The following is a 20590-nucleotide window of genomic DNA, read 5'->3' on the forward strand; positions in this document are numbered from 1 at the left end:
AAATTCAAGAGTGGCTTCTGAAAAAACTGCTGAAACCATAGGGTAAGCTAATAGTGTCTGAAGCACCACTGTACTATGTATTCGACAGCTCACATCTAGAGTTTTCTATTCTTTTCTGCCCTCCTCCACTGAAAGTTAAAAGGAAAGAGGAGCAGAACTGTCAAGGATTTGGAAATCAGTGAAAGGAATCTAAGGAGGTTTGACCTTTCAACAAAGATTTAATGGAAAATGGCAGCTTAGTTTAAATAGTCAGAGGACTGTCACTTGAAAGAAGCATTACGAGATTTATACTATGGAGGTTCAGAGACAGAACTAGGACCAATGGGAGAAAGTGACAAGGGAAATGGTGGCTCAGTGCAAAAAAAAAAAAACTTTTTTTTTTTTTTTTTTGAGACAGGGTCTTGCTTTGTTGCCAAGGCTGGAGTGCAGTGGTGTGATCTTGGCTCACAGCAGCCTCGACCTCCTGGGCTCAGATGATCCTCCCACCTCAGCCTTCCAAGTAGCTGGGACTACAGATGTACGCCACCATGCTCAATTAATTGTGTGTTTTTGTTTTGTTTTTGTTTTTTTTGGAGATAGGGTGTCACTCTGTCACCCAGACTGGAGTGTAGGGATGTGATCTTGGCTCACTGCAACCTCTGCCACACAGGTTCGAGCAATTCTTGTGCCTCAGCCACCTGAGTAGCTGGGAAAACATGCATGCACCACCACGCTCAGCTAATTTTTGTATTTTTAGTAGAGACAAGGTTTTATCATGTTGGCCAGGCTGGTCTTGAACTCCTGGGATCACGTGATCCTCCCAACTCAGCCTCCTAAAGTGCTGAGATTACAGGTGTGAGCTGCTACACCTGGCCGAAAGAATATTTTAACACAAATCTAGCAGTGATGGTCAGGCCACCTTGTCAGTGTGGTCTATCATCAGAAGCAGTCAAGCAGAGGCTGGACCATCCCTCTCAGAAATGTGCAAGAGAGAGCCCTTCACGAGGTAGAAAGTGAAATGAGAGGTTTAAAATGTTGTGATTCCAATAGAACAACTGGGATGTGGACTGCAGACTTCACTAGAAGCAAGGAAACTGAAACAGTCATGTTTGTAAATCAGATATCAACCATACCATTGAGATGAATAAAGATACGAAAACTGGCATATCAGGAAATGCCACAGACATAGAATATCTTAATTATTTTAAGGCAACTGGCAAAGTCTTATAATATCACACAGACAAGATAGAAAAATGTCAGCTTCAGATATGAACAACTAAGCCCTATGGGATTATAGGTGCATGCCATCATGCCTAGCTAATTTTTGTATTTTTAGTAGAGACAGGGTTTTACCATGTTGGCCAGGCTGGTCTTGAACTCCTGACCTCAAGTGATCCGCCTGCCTTGGCCTCCCAAAGTGCTGGGATTACAGGCGTGAGCCACCGCACCCAGCCTGTAACTCTCAATTAAGCAATTCAGCAAACATGTCTTGCACCCACCCTCAGCAGCAAACAATGTAAGGTACTGAAGTAGACACAAAAACAAAGATTTCTCTGCTCTGAAGAGTTTGTGGACTAGTAGTTCACTGGCCAAAACCTAAAGTTTAGGTGGAACTGAAAAGAAGAGAAAGAGAAGGGAGTGTAGGATCCAAGAGCTAAACCTTGTGACCCTTTTAGGAAAGACTACAGTGATGTTAATTAAACTCGATTAATCCAGATCTTAATAGACTTAAGTGTATGGTATGGTTGATATCTGGTTAATGGACCTGAAAAGAAAGTTACAGAAGAGGTGCAGAAATGGCATGTAGATAACAACTGCTCAATAGGATGACGAAAAATCCAGTGCTCCATGAATTTTTGAGTTCTGGCTCACCAGCAAATATAACCCTTCCACTGATACCCCTATTTGACATTGACTTACCATTACTGATTTCAGGGAGGTCAAACTTAGTGAAGTCCCACCACTGGAGCCGGTAGGTAGTATTGGCAATGTTACTGGCCACAGCAGACTGTCCATCACCGATCACTGCCCCTTATGAGGAAGAAGTCAAAGACAGCACATTATATTATTTATCCACGTTTCCACTGCAAAACATAAAACAATACTGGGATTAGTAGTGGGGAGAGAAGAGGAAAAACTAGACTATGGCTGAAGAAAGCTAATGAGTCCCATCTGGCAAGTCTTTGTCTCAAAGAAAAACCAGGCATGTTTGCCAGGGAACAATTCAATGTGGAAATATAATCCCATCCATCAGTCCTTCCCATTGTTACTTAACATTTACTTAGTGCCAACAACGTGGCAGGTACTGTACATACATGGTCTGGTAGGCTCAACTTCTAAAAGAGACAGGTGAATTTTCACAAAAATGTGAGAAAAGAAAAATGAAAAATGGGAAGACACCATTAACACAGAAAAGCCAGCAGCATTTCAGTCCCTGGACATCCTGATAGTAAGCAGCACTCTTTCAGACAAAGTATCTCCTCCTTTATCACTTTCTTCCTAATAGGACATCTCAAAAACAGGCTTCCTCCAGGGAAGAGGCAGCTACTATACAGCTGATTGGATAGAAACAGACAGTAAAAAACAAATAAGGTAATATTCATTCATCTCTTCTGGACCCCTGGCACGTAACACAATAAAAATTTATGAGCCTCACTTTGTAGCATCAGAATATTTTTATTAAGGCCATCTTTTATAATACCTACCCCCTAAGAACCTCCTTGAATCCACATTTGCTTGTAACATCTCCGGGTTTAACTTTCTCTGAGATATATTCTTCTGTATGACATTTTTTTCCTTGGTAACCAATTAAATAAAAAATTGATTTTTTTAACAGGGTGACACTTTAATTTGCAGTTGTATTTCATTTACATGAACATGTCATTTCCTCCTCCTCTTTCTGAGGTGCATTTCATACACAACCACCCTCCTTCTGATCAGACAGAGTCAAACTCTGTTGGGAGAATAGAACATTCTTGTATGCTAGATAACCTAAATGGTATTCTCAGCTGTAAATCAAAGGCTACTTTGAAAAACTGAACTTGTTAGAGTTTACCAGCCTTGGAAAAATGGACAATTTCATACCCAGATTCTTCAGTATCACCTAGTCTTCCTCCTCTGCACATCACTGCAAAAGCATCTTGTGAACTGTAGTTTTTTTCTTTTAGAGAGCGGCATTTATTGCACTGCTACTCCTGGTGTCCCTTTCTTTCCCCAAATGATCAAGAGATGGTTCAAAGAGAAAACCTTCATAGAAGCCAAGAAATATGAGAAAAGTACTCTCTGCACTCTTCCAGTTGCTGCTGGCCACTGTGTCAGAAGACTGTTTTTCAGCATTAATTTATTGACAGTCTTGTCTTTGTCCCATTTTCAATTTGTAAGGAAAAGTACAAATAACAGTTCATTTCCAAAATGATGATACTTCTAGATCATGCATTCTCAACATGGGAAATATCATCCCCATGGGGGTAAAAATTGGTTCAAAGGGGCAAAAAAAAAAAAAAAAAAAAAACTTAGTGTAATCATTTGTTCCCCTCCAAAGCATCAGAGTATATAAATAGATACACATTGTATCTTAAAATTTCATGGGAGGAGAGACAAGTAGGGAAAAAATGTCTAAAAAGGTTCCTCAGGAAGACAATAATGGAATAAAGACTAAAACAAACCGTTCTAGATAAATGAATACCCCCAAAACAAGACATCCTTTAAAATCTTGCAAATTCAAAGACATAAGCCCAGTCATGCTCTCCCTGAGACCTGAGAATGACAGCATTTGGGGGTGTGCTGTCAGTGAGTCCACTGACCTCAAATCTCTATTTGAGGTCCCTGTGGCGTATCATAAGATGAGGTAAATATATACCCTTGCTTTAACCTTCACAGAAAATTCCCCTTTAATAATTATATCTGACTTTTGCTGAACCTCTGGGTCATGAGGAGGGTAAGATACCTGAAGGACTTTATTAAAAGGAACTTTCTTGATTTTTCTATGCCTCTTTGATAATGAAAATCATTCTTTAGTTACAAGGTCTACCACTTCCCTGGAAGGAATTATTCCATTTCATTCTGATCCAGGCTCAGTTCCACTGAGTTTCCGAATTGTTTCCTGGGCTTGCTTATCAAGATGGTTGACACCCTCCTTTGACCACTAGTCTCTCTCAAATTACTTTAGCTCCTTATCATTTTCTCCAGCTTTTAACAACCCCAAATGATAGAAGGTAAGTTGACTTTCTCAGTACATGATCAACAAAATGCTAGTTGCTAAGAGAGGGTAGAAAATAAATTGAAAAAACAAACTTCATATTTTAAGAGCTTATTCTGGGGGAAGGGATAAGAACTACAAACAGGAAAACAGTTAAGGAATAATACCAGATGCTTTTTGAGTACTGTGGATCTGCAAATGGGAACACAAATGATTAAGACTCCCAAATCCCGGCTCCAGAGGCATCCTGTACTGTCCATGTCTCAAGAAACGTCTTCTGGAGAACAGCTGTGCCATAAAATCAACATGTAGGGTTGCCACTATGTGGAAGAGACTGGGGAGGTGCTCTCTGCCAATGGTGCCAGGGTGCTGAGGAGGAATGAAGCCTGGCACCAAGGAGAGTCATTTTTTTTGTGTCATATAAACACAGATTAGGGAGCTAAAGATGCCAGCAACAGATTAGAGTACTGTTACCAGGTTCTTTTCTTCAAGAACTGTAGGCCAACTGAGCCTGTCTCTTGGAAACAACAGGAGGAAAAAGCCTGATGTTATTAAAACAACCCCAACCATTTAGTAGGCCTCTGGCCACTAAGATGAAGGCAGGAAATGTGCCAGAGGGGGTTAATGGACTGAGCTAGAAAGTATTTACATACGAGGCACTTAGCCTCAGAAACCAAATCCTGAGAGACTGCTAAGGGATTTCTAAGGTTTCAAGGTTCTCCCATGTAGTAATGACAGAATGGAACAAGCTAGACTCAGAGTTTCTCAACCTCTGCACTATTGAAATTTTAGGACAGATAATTATTTGTGTGAAGAGTCTTGTGCATCGCAGAACATTTAGCATCCCTGGCCTCTACCCACTAGATGCCAGTAGCACCCCACTCCACATAGTTGAGACAACCAAAAATGTCTCCAGACATTGCCGAATGTCCCCTGGGGATAAAAATCATTCCTAGTTGAGAAATGCTAAGCTAGATAAACATACCCTACATTTTAACTCCAGGGTAGGTGCTCTTAGCACCACTACTAGAATGTCTGCTGCTAACAAGTGATGCTGTTATAGTCATGGAAAGAAACTAATCCAAGGCACAGCATTACAACTTCAATTTTCCATATCTGCCAATGGGATCTTACAGCTTGTTTTTTGTTTGTTTTGAGAATACAGGTTTCAGAATCAACTGGACCAGATTTTGACACTTCCTGTCATTATCTACTATAGTGTGACTTTGTATAAATTAATCTCTCTGAACCTCAGTTTCCTTATCTGTAGAAAAGGGTATAATAGTACCTACAACTGACAGGATTGTTGGAAGAACTTACTAAGACAATAAATAAAAAGTGGTCGGGTGTGGTGGCTCACGCCCATAATCCCAGCACTTTGGGAGGCCAAGGTGGGCAGATCACTTGAGCCCAGGAATTTGTAACCAGCCTGGACAGAGTGAGACTCTTATCGCAAAAAAAAAAAAGGCCACGCACAGTAGCTCACACCTGTAATCCCAGCACTTTGTGAGGCCGAGGCAGGCGGATCACTTGAGGTCAGGAGTTCGAGACCAGCGTGACCAACATGGTGAAACCCTACCTCTACTAAAAATACAAAAATTAGCCAGGCATAGTGGTGTGTGCCTGTAGTCTCAGTTACTTGGGATGCTGAGGCATGAGAATTGCTTGAACCCAGGAGGAGGAGGTTGCAATGAGATGAGATCGCACCACCACACTGCAGCCTGGGCAACAGAGCAAGATTCTGTCTCAAAAAACCCAAAAACACAAAACACAAAAATTAGCCAGGTGTGGTGGCGTGTACCTGTAGTCCCAGCTACCCAGGAGACTGAGGTGGGATAGCTTGAGTCTGGAAGGTGGAGGTTGCGGTGAGCTGAGATTGCACCACTGCACTACAGCCTGGGTTACAGAGCCAGACCATCTTGCAGATAGATAGATAGATAGATAGATAGATAGATAGATAGATAGATAGTGATGGCAAATACTAAGTGCATAATAAATGGCCTTTAAAATTATGTCTGTCATCTACTCCACTCTCTGTGTGTATTTCATCTACAGTTACAGCCTGGGTGACACAGCCAGACCATCTTGTAAATAAATACATAAATAAATAGTGATGGCAAATACTAAGTGTCTAATAAATGGCCTTTAAAGTTATATCTGTCATCTACTCCAATCTCTGTGTGTATTTCATCTACAGTTACACTACTACTTACATCAGCATCAACAGACAGCTTATAGAGAGATGTCCTTGTGTAAGAGACTGGCCCAAATAGTGTGCCAGGGCCAAGAGAGAGAAGTGTTTAATCTGAAGATTAAAATAAACTGTCTAGGCCCTATACTATTTGGCAACTTTCTCCTTGAAAACAGCCCAGGCCAAGACAGACCACCTTCTGGGCCACAAAACACAATGTTAACAAATACAAAAGAAAAGGAATAATACATATTATGCTTGCAGACTACAAGAGAACTAAACTAGAAATCCGTAATAAAAAGATAACTGGAAAATCCTATAAAACTGACAGATTAAACAATACATTTCTAAACAACACATGGCTCAAAGAATATGTCTCAAGAGAGATTTAAAAATATTTTGGATTAAATGTAAATGAAAATGAAAACATGACTTCTCAAAATTCGTGAAATGTAGTGAAAGCAGTGCTTAGAGGGAAATTTATAGCATTGAATGCATGTATAAGAAAAGACGAAAGATCTAAAATCTGTAATTTAAGCACCTACCATAAGAAAGAAGAAAAAGAGCAAATTAAACCCAAAGTAAGCAGAAGAAAAACATGAGCAGAAACCAATGAAACTGAAAACAGGAAATCACCTATAGAGAAAAATCAATAAAACCAAAAACTTTGAAAGATCAATAAACAATAAACATCTAGGTAGGCCAACTACGAAAAAAGAGAGAAGATACAAATTACTAATACCAGAAAAGAAAGGGGGGCCATCACTACTGATCCCATGGACACCAAAAGGACAATAAGGGAATACTATGAACAACCGTATGCCTACAAATTTGAAAACCTACATGCAATGGACTAACTTTCCTTGAAAGACACAGTATATTACAATTTACACAAGAGACAAATAATCTAAATAGGCCTATATCTATTAAATTGAAGCAATCATTAATAATCTCCTAAAACAGAAAGAACTGGGCCCAGATGGTTTCACTAAATTCTACCAAACATTTAAGGAAGAAATTGTACCAGTTCTCTAACGTCTCTTCCAGAAAATAGAAATATGAAATACCTGCAACTAACATCATACTCAATGGTGAGGAACTAGATACTTTCCCCCTAAGACCAGGAACAAGGCAAGAAGCCCCTTCTTACCAATACTTTTCAACATCATATTGGAAGTCCTAGCTAATGCAATCAGAAACCACCCCCCACCGCAAAACAAAGTGAATAAAAGGTATACAGATTGGAAGAAATCTGTTTGTTGCCAGATGACATCATTGTCTAATCCCAAAGAATCAACAAAAAAACTCCAGTAACTATTAAATAATTATAGCAAGGTTTCAAGATACAAGGTTAACTGCTTTCCTGTATTGCAGCAATGAACAAATGAATGACTGGAACTTGAAATTAAAAATACACCACCACTTACATTAGCATCAAAAAAATAAACTTAGGTATAAATCTAACAAAATATGTACAAGGTCTATGGGAGGAAAGCTACAAAACTGATTAAAGACATCACAAAGGATAAAACTAAATTAGCGAGATATTCCATGTTCATGAATAGGAAGGCTTAGTACTGTTACAATGTCAATTCTTCTCAGCTGGATCTACAGATTCAGCACAATCCCAATCAAAATCCTGAATTATTTTGTGAATATTAACAATCTGATTCTAAAGTTTATATGAAAAGGCAAAAGACCCAGAATAGCCAACACAATATGGAAGGAAAACACAAAATTGGAGGATTGACACAACCCGACTTCAAGACTTAATATAGGCCGGGCGCGGTGGCTCACGCCTGTAATCCCAGCACTTTGGGAGGCCAAGGCAGGTGGATCATGAGGTCAGGAGTTTAAGACCAGCCTGACCAACATAGTGAAATCCCATCTCTACTAAAAATACAAAAATTAGCGGGGCGTGGTGGCGCATATCTGTAATCCCAGCTATTCAGGAGGCTGAAGCAGGAGAATTGCTTGAACACAGTAGGTGGAGCTTGCAGTGAGTCGAGATCATGCCACTGCACTCCAGCCTGGGCAACAGAGCGAGACTCTATCTCAAAAAAAAAAAAAAAAACTAATGTCCACACAAACACCTACACATGGATATTTATAGCAGCTTTATTTATTTATTCATAATTGTCAAAACTTGGAAGCAACCAAGATGTTCTTCATTCAAGAGATGAATGGATAAACTGTGGCACATCCATACAATGGAACATTATTCATGCTAAAAGAAATGAGCTATCAAGCCACAAAAAGACATGGAGGAACCTTAAGTGCATGTTACTAAATGAAAGAAGTCAAAGGCTACATACTATAGGATTCCAACTGTATGAGATTCTGGAAAAGGAAAAGTTATAGAGACAGAAAAATGATGGGTAGTTGGTAGGGGTTGGTTTGCAGGGAGGCAGAGACGTACAGGTGAGCACAAGATTTTTTTTCTTTTCTTTTCTTGAGAGAGGGTCTCACTCCATTGCCCAGGCTGGAGTGCAGTGGTGCAATCACGGCTCACGGAAGCCTCAATTTTCTGGGCTCAGATGATTCTCCCACCTCAGCCTCCCGAGTAGCTGGGGCTATAGGTGTGTGCCACCATGACCAGCTAAATTTTTTTGTATTTTTTGTAGAGATGGGGTTTCACCATGTTGCCCAGGCTTGTCTCCAACTCCTGAACTCAAGAGATCCACCTGCCTTGGCCTCCCAAAGTGTTGGGATTATAGGCATGAGCCACCATGTACAGCCACAAGGAGATTTTTTAAGCAGTAAAGTTATTTTCTATGTTACTACCAATGTTGGATACATGGCACATACATTTGCCAAAACCAGTGAAATTTACAACACCAAGCATGAACCCTAATGTAAACACGTACTTTGAGTGATAATGATGTGTCTACGTTGGTTCATCAGCTGCAGCAAATGTACCACACTGGTGTGGACAGTGGGGAAGCCTGTGGGTGTAAGGGGAGGGAGTATATGGGAACTGTCTGTATTTTCCACTCAACTTTTAATAAACCTAAAAAAGAGGGAGGGGCCACGACTTTCATTCACATTCTAGGAGACAGTGGGAACAGCAGCTGTTCATAAGGACAATACTAGTCATGGTAGTTCATATCTATCATATAACCGCAGAAATTCCTTTCATTGAGGCTTAGAGCAAAAGAAGAAATAAAGATTATTCTGATGACAGACAAAACAAGGAGGAAAAGAAGCTTAAATCCAGTGATCCTGGCTAACTATCAGCCAACAACAATGGCAAAAACTAAGCTGCCAAGTCTCATTCCAGAGTCAGGTCTTCAACTTGTAGGCCAGAGCTCCCACAATGTGTCTAGGGATAAAATCATAATAATCATCACAGTCACAAGATAGGTGAGCTCTGCCAAGCCTAATAGCCTCTGTGCATCTCTCTACCTTTGCTTCTCTCAGAAACTCTTCTCTTCTGTTGCTTGGAAAGAATTAGGAATCTTTTTTCAAAACAGCTTCACAGCTTCTCTCTAAGATTTGTTCTAGGAGAAGGGAAATGAAAAGTATGATTCAACAGTTCAGTGAAGATACTGAACAATGGGAATCATTAGCAAATCTATCAGAAAAGCTAATTCGGGGAAGGTAAAAAAGGGCAAGTTGCAAAGAAGGAAATGATTAAATTACATTTCAGTCCTGAAAAATCTGTTTAACTTGAGACTTTCTAATTCAGAATGGCCATCTCTGACTGTGTTGCTGCTGGGAAGATGAAATAAGAATGGGGTTGGGGATGTTAACACTCATCATCCTGGAGACACAATTACTATCTTTCTGCTTGGCTGTTATATGAACCTGCCCTGGGCTTTCTAGTCTCAGCTCTCCTGACCAGCTGAGCTGGAGGAGAGCTGAGACTAGAAAGCCCAGGGCAGGTCCAACTGAACAACTTATCAACTTTTCAAACAGATTGACAGTTGCTTTGGGCTGGAGGGATGTGAGAGAGGGAAAGGGGAAGTGACTGCTGATGTGTACGGGGTTTTTTAGGAGGTGATAAAGATGATATGAAATATCTAGATAGAGGTGATGACTGCACAACTCTATACACTAAAAGCCATTGAAATGTATACTTTAAATAGGTGGCCTGTATGGTAGGTGAATCATATCTCAATAATGCTATTATTAAGAAAACACTATTCAAATAAATGTCTATCAATTTGTGAAGTGAAAAATGGTAATCCTATTTTTTGGATCCATTTCATTTCCTTAATAATTAAGAGTATTGGTGAACATCTTTTCATTTGTTTACCAGCTCACTGTGTATCTTTTAGATGGTCTACTAGTGTCTTATGTACATTTTAAAAACCTTTGTTATTTTAAGGTTTGTTGTTGTTGTTGTTGTTGTTGTTGTTTGTTTTTTAGATGGGGCCTCACTATGTTGCCCAGCTTGCCTTGAACTCCTGGCCCTTAAGTGATCCTCCTGCCTCAGACTTCCCAGTAACTAGGACAACAGGCACATGCTACCCTACCTAGCTTTGGTTACTTTAACTTTTCTCTTATGGATTATCTGAGCTCTCTGTAAATAAATACACTGGCTTCTGTTTACAAAAAATAATTCTCAGAGCAAGGGAACCATCTTCCCTTTCTGAGTATATCTGCATGGCATCCTAGGAAGAACATTTAATCTTCTTTCCAGAAAGCTTCATTCAAATGCAGTCTTAAAATCTGTCCTAAGAAAGGGGTATAACTAAGTACTCAGTCACACTCACTCTAATCACCATTTAATCTAATCTAAAATCACAGTCAATGTATCCTATAGCCTGGTACCTGGAAAAAGTCCCTGATGACAAATAAGAAGACTTCTTCCATGCTTAGAAGTGTCCCAAGTTTCTCTGAGTTCTCATTTATGATTCTGACATTGAGAAAAATGCCCAAATATATATGTGTGTCTGTCTGTTTAAAATTATAGCTTTACTGAGATATAACTTACAATTCACCTATTTTAAAGTATACAATTCAAGGTTATTAGCATATCCGCACAGTTATGTAACCATCAGCAAATAAATTTTACAACCACCATCATTACTGTCTAATTTCAGGCATTTTCATCTCCCCTAAATACCGTACCCATTAACAGTCACTCCCTTTTACTCTGTCCCACTCCTGCCCTAGCCCTAGGCAATCACTAATTGCTTCTCCTGGACATTTCATGTAATGAAATCATATGGTAGGTGGCCTTCTGTGTCTGGCTTCTTTCACTCAGCATAACATTTTCAAAGTTTATCCACGCTTATTGCATGTTTCAGTACTTCACTTTTTTTTTTTTCTTCCCCAAAGAGACAAGGTCTCATTCTATCACCCAGGCTGGAATGCAGTGGTGCAATCACAGCTCACTGCAGCCTTGAACTCCTGGGCTCAAGCAATCCACCCACCTCAGCATCCCTAGTAGCTGGGATTACAGGCATGAGCCACTCTGCCTGGCTTCATTCCTTTTTATGACTGAATAATATTCTATCGTATGTTTATAACTGAACCATAGGTTCATATGAGAATTAAATAGTAGTTTTTATTTTATAGAAAATATACTGTGTGGAAAACCAGCAATCATAAAAGGACTTAAGATAAATAGAATTATTTCCATTGTAAAGAAAAAGTAGGGCTTCAAAGACTAATTCTGAGTGTATTATCTATAGCTGAAATAGAGTCTTCACTTTTTCCTGAGGCTAAAAGATATGAAGAGTATTAGGGAACATCATTTTCTGCAAACCACAAAAATAAAATCCCAAAAAAGCACCACGTGGCTGTCTATTATTCTGGCATAGGAAATGTTCTGAGTAAGGCACTTGGTCTATCATGTTTAGGCAGTTTAATAACTACTCTACCAGTCATTTAATCTGATGCTGAGATTAATCATTAAACAAGTTCGCAATATATTTAACATGAATTAAAGGGTAAATATTTTGTAAATACAGACTTCAATGGTTACGTGTCTTATTTGTAGGAATTAGGCCCCCAAATAAACATAATTTTATTGTCCAATAAACTCCTAAAGGCTCCAAAGAAGGATAATATTAGTCCACATGCAAATCATGAACTTTAGGGGCAGACCTGAGAAAGACTCTACTGAGGCCAAAGGCACTGGATCAGGCCAATATAGCAATGATAGTCTGAGAGTTCAACAAGAAAAATAGCAAGGCCTGGAATACAGTGTATGAGGAAAGGAAAAGAAATAGCTATGAAATTTTTTTTTAATTTTTAATTTTTAGAGACGGGGTCTTGCTGTGTTGCCCTAGCTGATCTCAAACTCCTGGGCTCAAGTGATCCTCCTACCTTGGCCTCTCAAAGTGCTGAGATTACAGGCGTGAGCCATCATGCCTGGCAAACTGTGAAATATTCCTATGTATCACAGCTTCATAAAAAAATTTTCTCAAAACAACAATTCAAACCAGGATTACATGGCCACAGCACAGTAAGGTTTATAACAGGTCAAAAAAGAAAGAGAAATTGGCCGGGTGCGGCGGCTCACGCCTGTAATCCCAGCACTTTGGGAGGCCAAGGCAGGTGGATCACGAGGTCAGGAGATCGAGACCATCCTGGCTAACACGGTGAAACCCCGTCTCCACTAAAAATACAAAAAAAAAAAAAAAAAATTCTCCGGGCGAGGTGGCGGGCGCCTGCAGTCCCAGCTACTTGGGAGGCTGAGGCAGGAGAATGGTGTGAGCCCGGGAGGCGGAGCTTGCAGCGAGCCGAGATCACGCCACTGCACTCCAGCCTGGGTGACAGAGCGAGACTCCATCTCAAAAAAATAAAAATAAAAAAAGAAAGAGAGAAATTAACCTGATATTCATTAAAGACACAGCAGTAGATAGAGCCTTCTTATCTGGAGTAAGTAGTAAGTGAACAAGGAATCTGGTATTAGCTTTTTTTTTTTTTTTTTTTCAGATGGAGATGGGTTCTTGCTGTGATGCCCAGGTTGGAGTGCAGTGGCATGACCACAGCTTACTGCAGCCTCAACCTTCTGGGCTCAAGTGATTCTCCTAACTGAGCCTCCCAAGTAGCTGGGACCACAGGTGTACGCCACCCCACACCCAGCTAATTAAAAAAAAATTTGTTTTTGTAGATATGGGATCTCAGTATTTACCCAGGCTGGTCTTAAACTTCTGGCCTCAAATGATTCTCCTGCCTTGGCCTCCCAAATTGCTGGGATTATGGGCATAAGCCACTGCACCCAGCATAGGTTTTCTTTTTCTTTTTTTTTAATTGTGCTAAAAAGAATACATCATAAAAGTTTACCATCTTAACCATATTTAAGTGTACAGTTCAGTAGAACTGTATGTATGTAACAAATCTCAAGCTCTACTCATTAAACAATTCCTCTTTCCCTCTCTCCCCAGTCCCTGGTCACCACCATTCTACTTTCTATGAATTTGACTACTTTAGTTAGCCTCATATAAGCAGAATCATATACTACTGGTATCTTTTAACATGCTTTGAAAGAGGAGATGTATAACTAGGTAGCGTGCACACAAAGACATTCACAGACATGGCATAAAATCAGAATAATATTCAACTCTACAGGAAAGTAGTAAGGTCTGATGGGAGAATATAACCTCTTGATCTGTCATGGCCAGAATGAAAATGGAGACTCCCTTAAAAAGCCAGTCAAATAACTCAAACAGAGAATAGGGCTCATGCCATCAGGCCTGGTGAGCCTCAGAAAGCATACAGCTTCCATAAGAATACTTTGCTCCCTAATTCAGTAATAATCCCCAATGATTCAATCACATTGCCTTGAACGCACCAGTGCCATCCAGAGTTCAGCAATGAGTTACCACCCCAAAGAAAGTGAGTAAGTTGCTCTTTACTAGGTCATCCTTCCTTCCTCCCATCACACTGAAACCCAGGATTAATCTGGGCTGTTTACAGGGTGGCTGGTGGCTCCTGGATCCCTGAAGTCAAGCTGAGATGCTCCTGTGTGGGTAGAGAAAGAGGGTGAGGCCTGCTTTTATCACCCTGCTATAGACTTGCCCTCCCTCCTTCAATACATATGTCCTAATGAAGCAATTACCTGCACTTACACTAACGATGTAATTGGGACAAGTAATTATGAAAGCAGAACATCCATTTTCAAAGAAATGAGTATCATTACCTTTATTCCACCCACAAACATTATTTAAGACAAAAACAAATAAGCTCACAAGAACACATGCTACTGAAAGATTACTAGGAACGGTATTCCAAAAAACGTAGTGTTAAGGAAAAATGGGGGAAAAAAAACCCCCAAACACAAACATCTAGCATTCGCTCCCACCAGGCAGGGATTTCCTCAAAGCCTCTACCTCTGACAAAAGACATGCAGGTGGATAAGAGTATTAAGAATTACTCTACCTCCACTAATACATTCCCCACAACCTGACACTGCCAATACTTAATCCCAGCAACAGAGGACACTGGCTTAGGTGGGTCCCTAGGTGAAGCCAGGAAAACTGTCAGCCTCTCATCATTATGCAATGCAGCTGCTTAAGGGGGCGCCTCAGCAGCATAAGAATGGGCAAAGAGAGGGGTGAAGGTAGGGAAAAGGACTGAGGGAGAAAAAGGTGAGAGAGAAAGATAAAGAGAGCGACTGACTCAAACACTAAATGGCTCTCACCAATCACTTGTCTTAAATTGCTGAGACTCCCGCAGCTTTTATTGTTTGGTGGAAGCACAAGCAAGTGGAATTGGACCAGAGGGTCTTTGGCTTGTCAGCAGCAGGAGGGAAACGACCTTTATTGCTGCAAAGAGGATGCAGATTTCAAAAGCCTAAAATCTGCAATGAAGGGAAATGGAAATGTGCTGAACGTGGGTTTGACTGGCAGCTTTCCTCATCTGTCGATCACAGGGTAATAAACACTGGGAGATGGCAGAAATGAAGATAAATGCTTTCAGCAGCACCAGTCCCCACCCTCCCCTCCTCTTCCGCCCCCACTCAGCACATGACAAGAGAGTTAAAGCAAGAAAATAAATCAGCTTCTTAACCAACTCTTTTGTTAAAACTTTCCTTACAGGCCACCTACACGTGAATTATTGCTCTATGAGCCTACATTCACATTAGGGGGCCCAGCTTCTAAAGGGTGAAAAGCTCCTGTCAAATCAGCACCTGTACATTTCAGGGTACAGCATTACAGCTGAGTCAGTTGGGGCCAACATGCAAGAAAGAGGACAGGCCTGCTCCCAGCGAAGAAAGGTGAAGAGCTCCCAAGCCTGTTGAACCCTCTAATTCAAAGCCTGCTTCATTCAGGCTAAGGACAGCATGGTGTCAGTCCACTGCAATCACTGCCACATTACCATTACCCAGCGACAGACAGGCTAAGCTCCAAGGGCTAACAAATCCCACAGAACTTGGTGGTCAAAGGTGAGGTTAGATCGGAAAATGGACTCCTAAATACAACACTCAGTCCAACTTCACATTCACCTTGGAAGGGGGGAAAAATTTAACGGTTGACAATCTTGAGGGTGTTCCACAACTAGGTTCAAGGAAAATGTTAATTTTGAGATTTGTGGCATCAAGATAAAGCATCTGGCTGACTTGGTTACTGTAATGGAACTGAGGCTTTTTTGAGTAAGGTCAAAATATTAGTGATTCTTAATGGATTTGGTGGTGACGGTTGCTTATAAGAAGATGGGCTGGGCCAGGCGCAGTGGCTCACGCCTATAATCCCAGCACTTTGGAAGGCCAAGGCAGGCAGATCACCTGAGGTCAGGAGTTCAAGACCAGCCTAATCAACATAGTAAAACCCCGTCTCTACTAAAAATACAAAAAATGAACCAGGTGTGGTGGCGCATGTCTATAATCCCAGCTACTTAGAAGGCTGAGGCATGAAAATCACTTGAGCCGGGGAGGGAGGTGGAGGTTGCAGTGAGTCGAGATTGCGCCACTGCACTCCAGCCTGCGTGACAGGGCAAGACTCCGTTGCAAAAAAAAAAAAAAAAGACATTCCACCCTACTGGCCCAGCCATGCTGTTTTCCTTTAGATCCTAAAATGGAAAAAAGATTTCAGACCCTTGTTCTGAAGTGCAGGAACCCACTAATGGAAAATCAGGAGCAAAAATAAGTGAGAGAAAGCATGGTGAATGGGTCTGTTTCACAGCATAAACTGCTCTGAAACTTGAGAAGTCCCCAGAACCAGGCATATGCTGTGGAATCTGAGGAGAACAGCACTTGTCATAAAAAGATAGCTAATTTGAAATAGCTTCTAATTAAAATCCAGTGTTCAAACATTAACACCAGGAACACAGTGGAAAAGCAATATTAGCAAGCCATATATTGAGACGCTGCTAAAAGGACGCACCTGGAACACAGCCATCCAGATGAGCCTTTTCAGTCTTGAAGCCTGTTTAAAACCCCACCTCCTCCCAGAAGCTTTCCTGAATTAGAGAGAAATCCCTGCCTACACACTATTAGCTGTTTTTCATAACACAAAACTTTGTCATCTGTTAGGTTACCTGACTACAAGTACATAAAGTTTCCTCCCAATTCAAGTGTTTTTGCCTCTGTGTACACTGAGCCATCGATTTTCCATTGGTACTGTGTGATTTTTCCTTCTTCTTGAGATGGTGAACTCCTTGAGAGAAGGGATCAACTTTTCCTTCATATAATATTTTTTAAGTTTTTAATTTTTTAAGAGACAAGATCTTGCTCTGTCGCCCAGGCTGGAGTGCTGTGGCATGATCATTGCTCACTACAGCCTTGAATTCATGGCCTCAAGTGATCCTCCCACTTCAGCCACCTGAGTAGCTGGGACTAAAAGCTTGAGTCACCATGCCCAGAACCTCACATTTTAGATACTGTCCAGCCATGGGATTAGAATATTCCCATCCATAAACATGAAATACACAAGGAATGTCACCATTGGCCTTAGAAACTGCTCCTTCTGCAAGTGAGATAACAGGTCCTAGATGGCTTTTACTACCTATGCGTATTAGAGGGACTGGCTGAATTATACAGAACCAAATCATAATCTAAAGGAGTTTTTAGTATGGCATATACATCCAGGAACAGGACAAAGCAACTATATTTTGCAAAAAGAGTTTGTCTTTCATTATAAATAAATTTAAACATCCATCGGGAAGAAAATAGGTGACCAAATTATGTCCAACTACACCATGGAACACCACGCAGCCACTACTAAGAATAAAGCAGATCTAGATACACGGACAGACAGAAATCCTGGATATTCTGTACGATTCCATCCCCACTACAAAATAAAATGATGAAAACTATACAGATGTATAAATATACATATGTTTTTTATTACACATAGAAAAAAACTTGGAAAGACATGTTACAAACCAATCAAACTTTGGAGAATGGGGTTGGAAGAGTGGGAAGAGAAATTTGAACATTTTACTTTATATATTTTGGTATTACTTGAATTATTTACAGTGAAACTATATTACTTTATAAATTTTAAAAGGGGGTCAGAGACACTGATACTTATATTTATAACAACTTAATAAAAAATTTATATCCTAGATTGGGAAACCGACGCAAGTGGATCACCTGAGGTCAGGAGTTCGAGACCAGCCTGGCCAACATGGTGAAACCCCGTCTCTACTAAAAATACAAAAAGTAGCCGGGCATGGTGGCAGGTGCCTGTAATCCCAGCTACTTGGGAGGCTGAGGCAGGAGAATTGCTCGGACCTGGGAGGTGGAGGTTGCAATGAGCTGAGATCACACCACTGCACTCCAGCCTAGGCAACAGAGCAAGACTCCATCCCCCTCCCAAAAAGAACACACACACACACACACACACACACACACACACACACACACACACACATCCTAGAATACCACAGAGAAGTAAAAAATATATACATTTTACTATTTAATCTCCATTGTATTTGACATATACATTTACTTATTCCATGAAGCTAAAGAGTTGAAGGACTTCAGAAAAACTCCTTGGTCTTGGATTTACCAATGAAGTTCAGGAGCCTCAGGTTCCCTCTTTTCACTGAGTGCCAGTCAGAATAATACCCTGAGATGCCTTTCACATGTTTAAGAAGTAAGAGTGTTATAGCTTTAGTAGCCAAAAAATCTGTGCTATATAACTGAAGATGAGCCAGAACAATTTCATCTCTGTGTAAACATCTTAGAGAAGACACCACATGTGTACAGAATTTCAAGGCACATTATAAGAGTGAAAAATCTAGAAAGTTAAATGTTCATCAATCGGGAACAGACAACAAGACATACGAATGACTATTAGAATACTATGTAACAACAGAAATAAATCAATCAAACTATATCAACATGGACTTATAATACTGAATTTTAAAAGTTACATGATGATCCATATGCACACGACCCCATTTATATAAACACAACTCTTTTTTTTTTTTTTGAGACGGAGTCTCGCTCTGTTGCCCAGGCTGGAGCACAGTGGCGCAATCTCGGCTCACTGCAAGCTCCGCCTCCCGGGTTCCCACCATTCTCCTGCCTCAGTCTCCCAAGTAGCTGGGACTACAGGTGCCCGCCACCATGCCCGGCTAATTTCTTTTGTATTTTTAGTAGAGACAGGGTTTCACCGTGTCAGCCAAGATGGTCTTGATCTCCTGACCTCGTGATCCGCCCACCTCAGCCTCCCAAAGTGCTGGGATTACAGGCGTGAGCCACCGCGTCCGGCATAAACACAACTCTTAAAATACAAAACAATATTTTACTAATATATTAAGCTATAAAAGATAAAGTACAACCATATAAACCAAAGTCATAAGAGCAGATGCCTGTGAAGTGGTAAAGATAATCAAAGGGGTCAAAGGAACTTCATTTGAAATGTTTCATTTTCAAAAATCTGTTGGGAGGCCAGGCACGGTGGCTCACATCTGTAATCCCAGCACTTTGAGAGGCCGGGGTGGGAAGATCACTGGAGGCCAGGAATGCAAGGCCCGTCTGGGCAACATAGTGAGACCACATCTCAAAAATAAATAAATGAATTAATTAAATAAAAAACAATTAGGGCCAGGAGTGGTGGTGCACACTTATAATCCCAGCACTTCGGGAGGCTGAGGCGGGAGGATCCCTTGAGCTCAGGAGCTCGAGACCAGCCTCAGCAATCTAATGAGACTTTATTGCTACAAAAAATTAAAAAATTAGCCAAGCACGATGGTACACACCTATAGTCCCAGCTATTTAGGAGGCTGAGGTGGAAGGATCTCTTGAACCTGGAAAGTCAAGGCTGCAGTGAGCTGTGATCCTGCTATTGCACTCCAGCCTGGGTGACAGAGGAAGACCCTGACTCGAAAAATAAAATACAATAAACTTGTTGAGACAAATGGGGCAAAACAACTCAATTTGTTGAGGCAAATAGGGCAAAATGTCAATAACTATTAAATTTTGGTTGTGGAAGCACAAATGCATGTCATATATATGCCTGTATAGATACTACTTTAAAATTTCTGGGCATATGTTTGCAAGTATTTTTAAAATTTCTCACAATAGGAAGGAAGGAAGCAAACGAAAGCAAACAACTGGGAATACAAAGGAAAGAACATCTACGTGCTTTCCCACAATCTTAAGCCTTGACCAACATAGTATGGGGGAGGTCATAATTGGCTAAAGTTAAATACTTGGGGATGTGGAGTCTCACTAAATTCCAGAGGCAGGCAGAAAGTCTACATTCTGTTTATTTGGAATTGCTGACATAAAAGATTATGCCCACAGAAACATGTCCTGAGTCTTGATGAATCAAGTTCATACCATGTAAAGCCTGAGCTACTGCACTGGTGAAACCATTCTGCAGGCAGCTATTGAGTGACATATGGTCACATAAACTTTGTACCCCACAAAGGCAGAGACTCTAAAGCCATGGAATTCCTGAGTTCAAACTAGGAACAATCTGTCTGCACAGATGAAACATGCAAACACATGCCCAGGCCCAAGCATTTCTCTTCAATGCCATCTTGATGCCATATAACGTCTTACCCTGAAAAGAAGAAAGACTTAATTTTAAGTCTCATACTGCCCCCCACTATCTAGACTCCTTCCTCCCTGCCCTAGTCAATGTTTACTAAAATCCCCTTCATCCTTCATAATTTTAATGTCAGGTTAGATAAATGTCTGAGAAAGGCCTGTGGCAAATTTCTAGCTTTTACAAGAGATATCTGACAAAGGAGATTAAAATGTATTTTGGTGTTTCCTTTTCTGTCAGAGCTGCATGCACCTCCCAGAAAACCCTGGACCTGCTATCACAAGTTAGGGATGCGCGTAAACAAGTGAGCACGGCGGTGTA

General features: G+C 40.7%; 1 protein-coding gene across 16 annotated transcripts in view; it reads right to left on the reverse strand.

Annotated features, from left to right (window-relative positions):
- The window catches only part of AMBRA1 (autophagy and beclin 1 regulator 1), a 201210-nt gene that overhangs the window by 45118 nt on the left and 135502 nt on the right, over positions 1–20590 (reverse strand). For all 16 annotated transcript variants that reach the window (XM_034932482.3, XM_063608428.1, XM_003815206.4 and 13 more), the window contains one exon: positions 1900–2010. In XM_034932482.3, coding sequence (XP_034788373.1) covers positions 1900–2010 — 111 coding nt within the window. The remainder of the gene's footprint in view (positions 1–1899; positions 2011–20590) is intronic.

Source organism: Pan paniscus, chromosome 9 (genome assembly GCF_029289425.2).
Source record: "Pan paniscus chromosome 9, NHGRI_mPanPan1-v2.0_pri, whole genome shotgun sequence".
In the NCBI taxonomy this organism is placed as follows: Eukaryota; Metazoa; Chordata; class Mammalia; order Primates; family Hominidae; genus Pan; species Pan paniscus.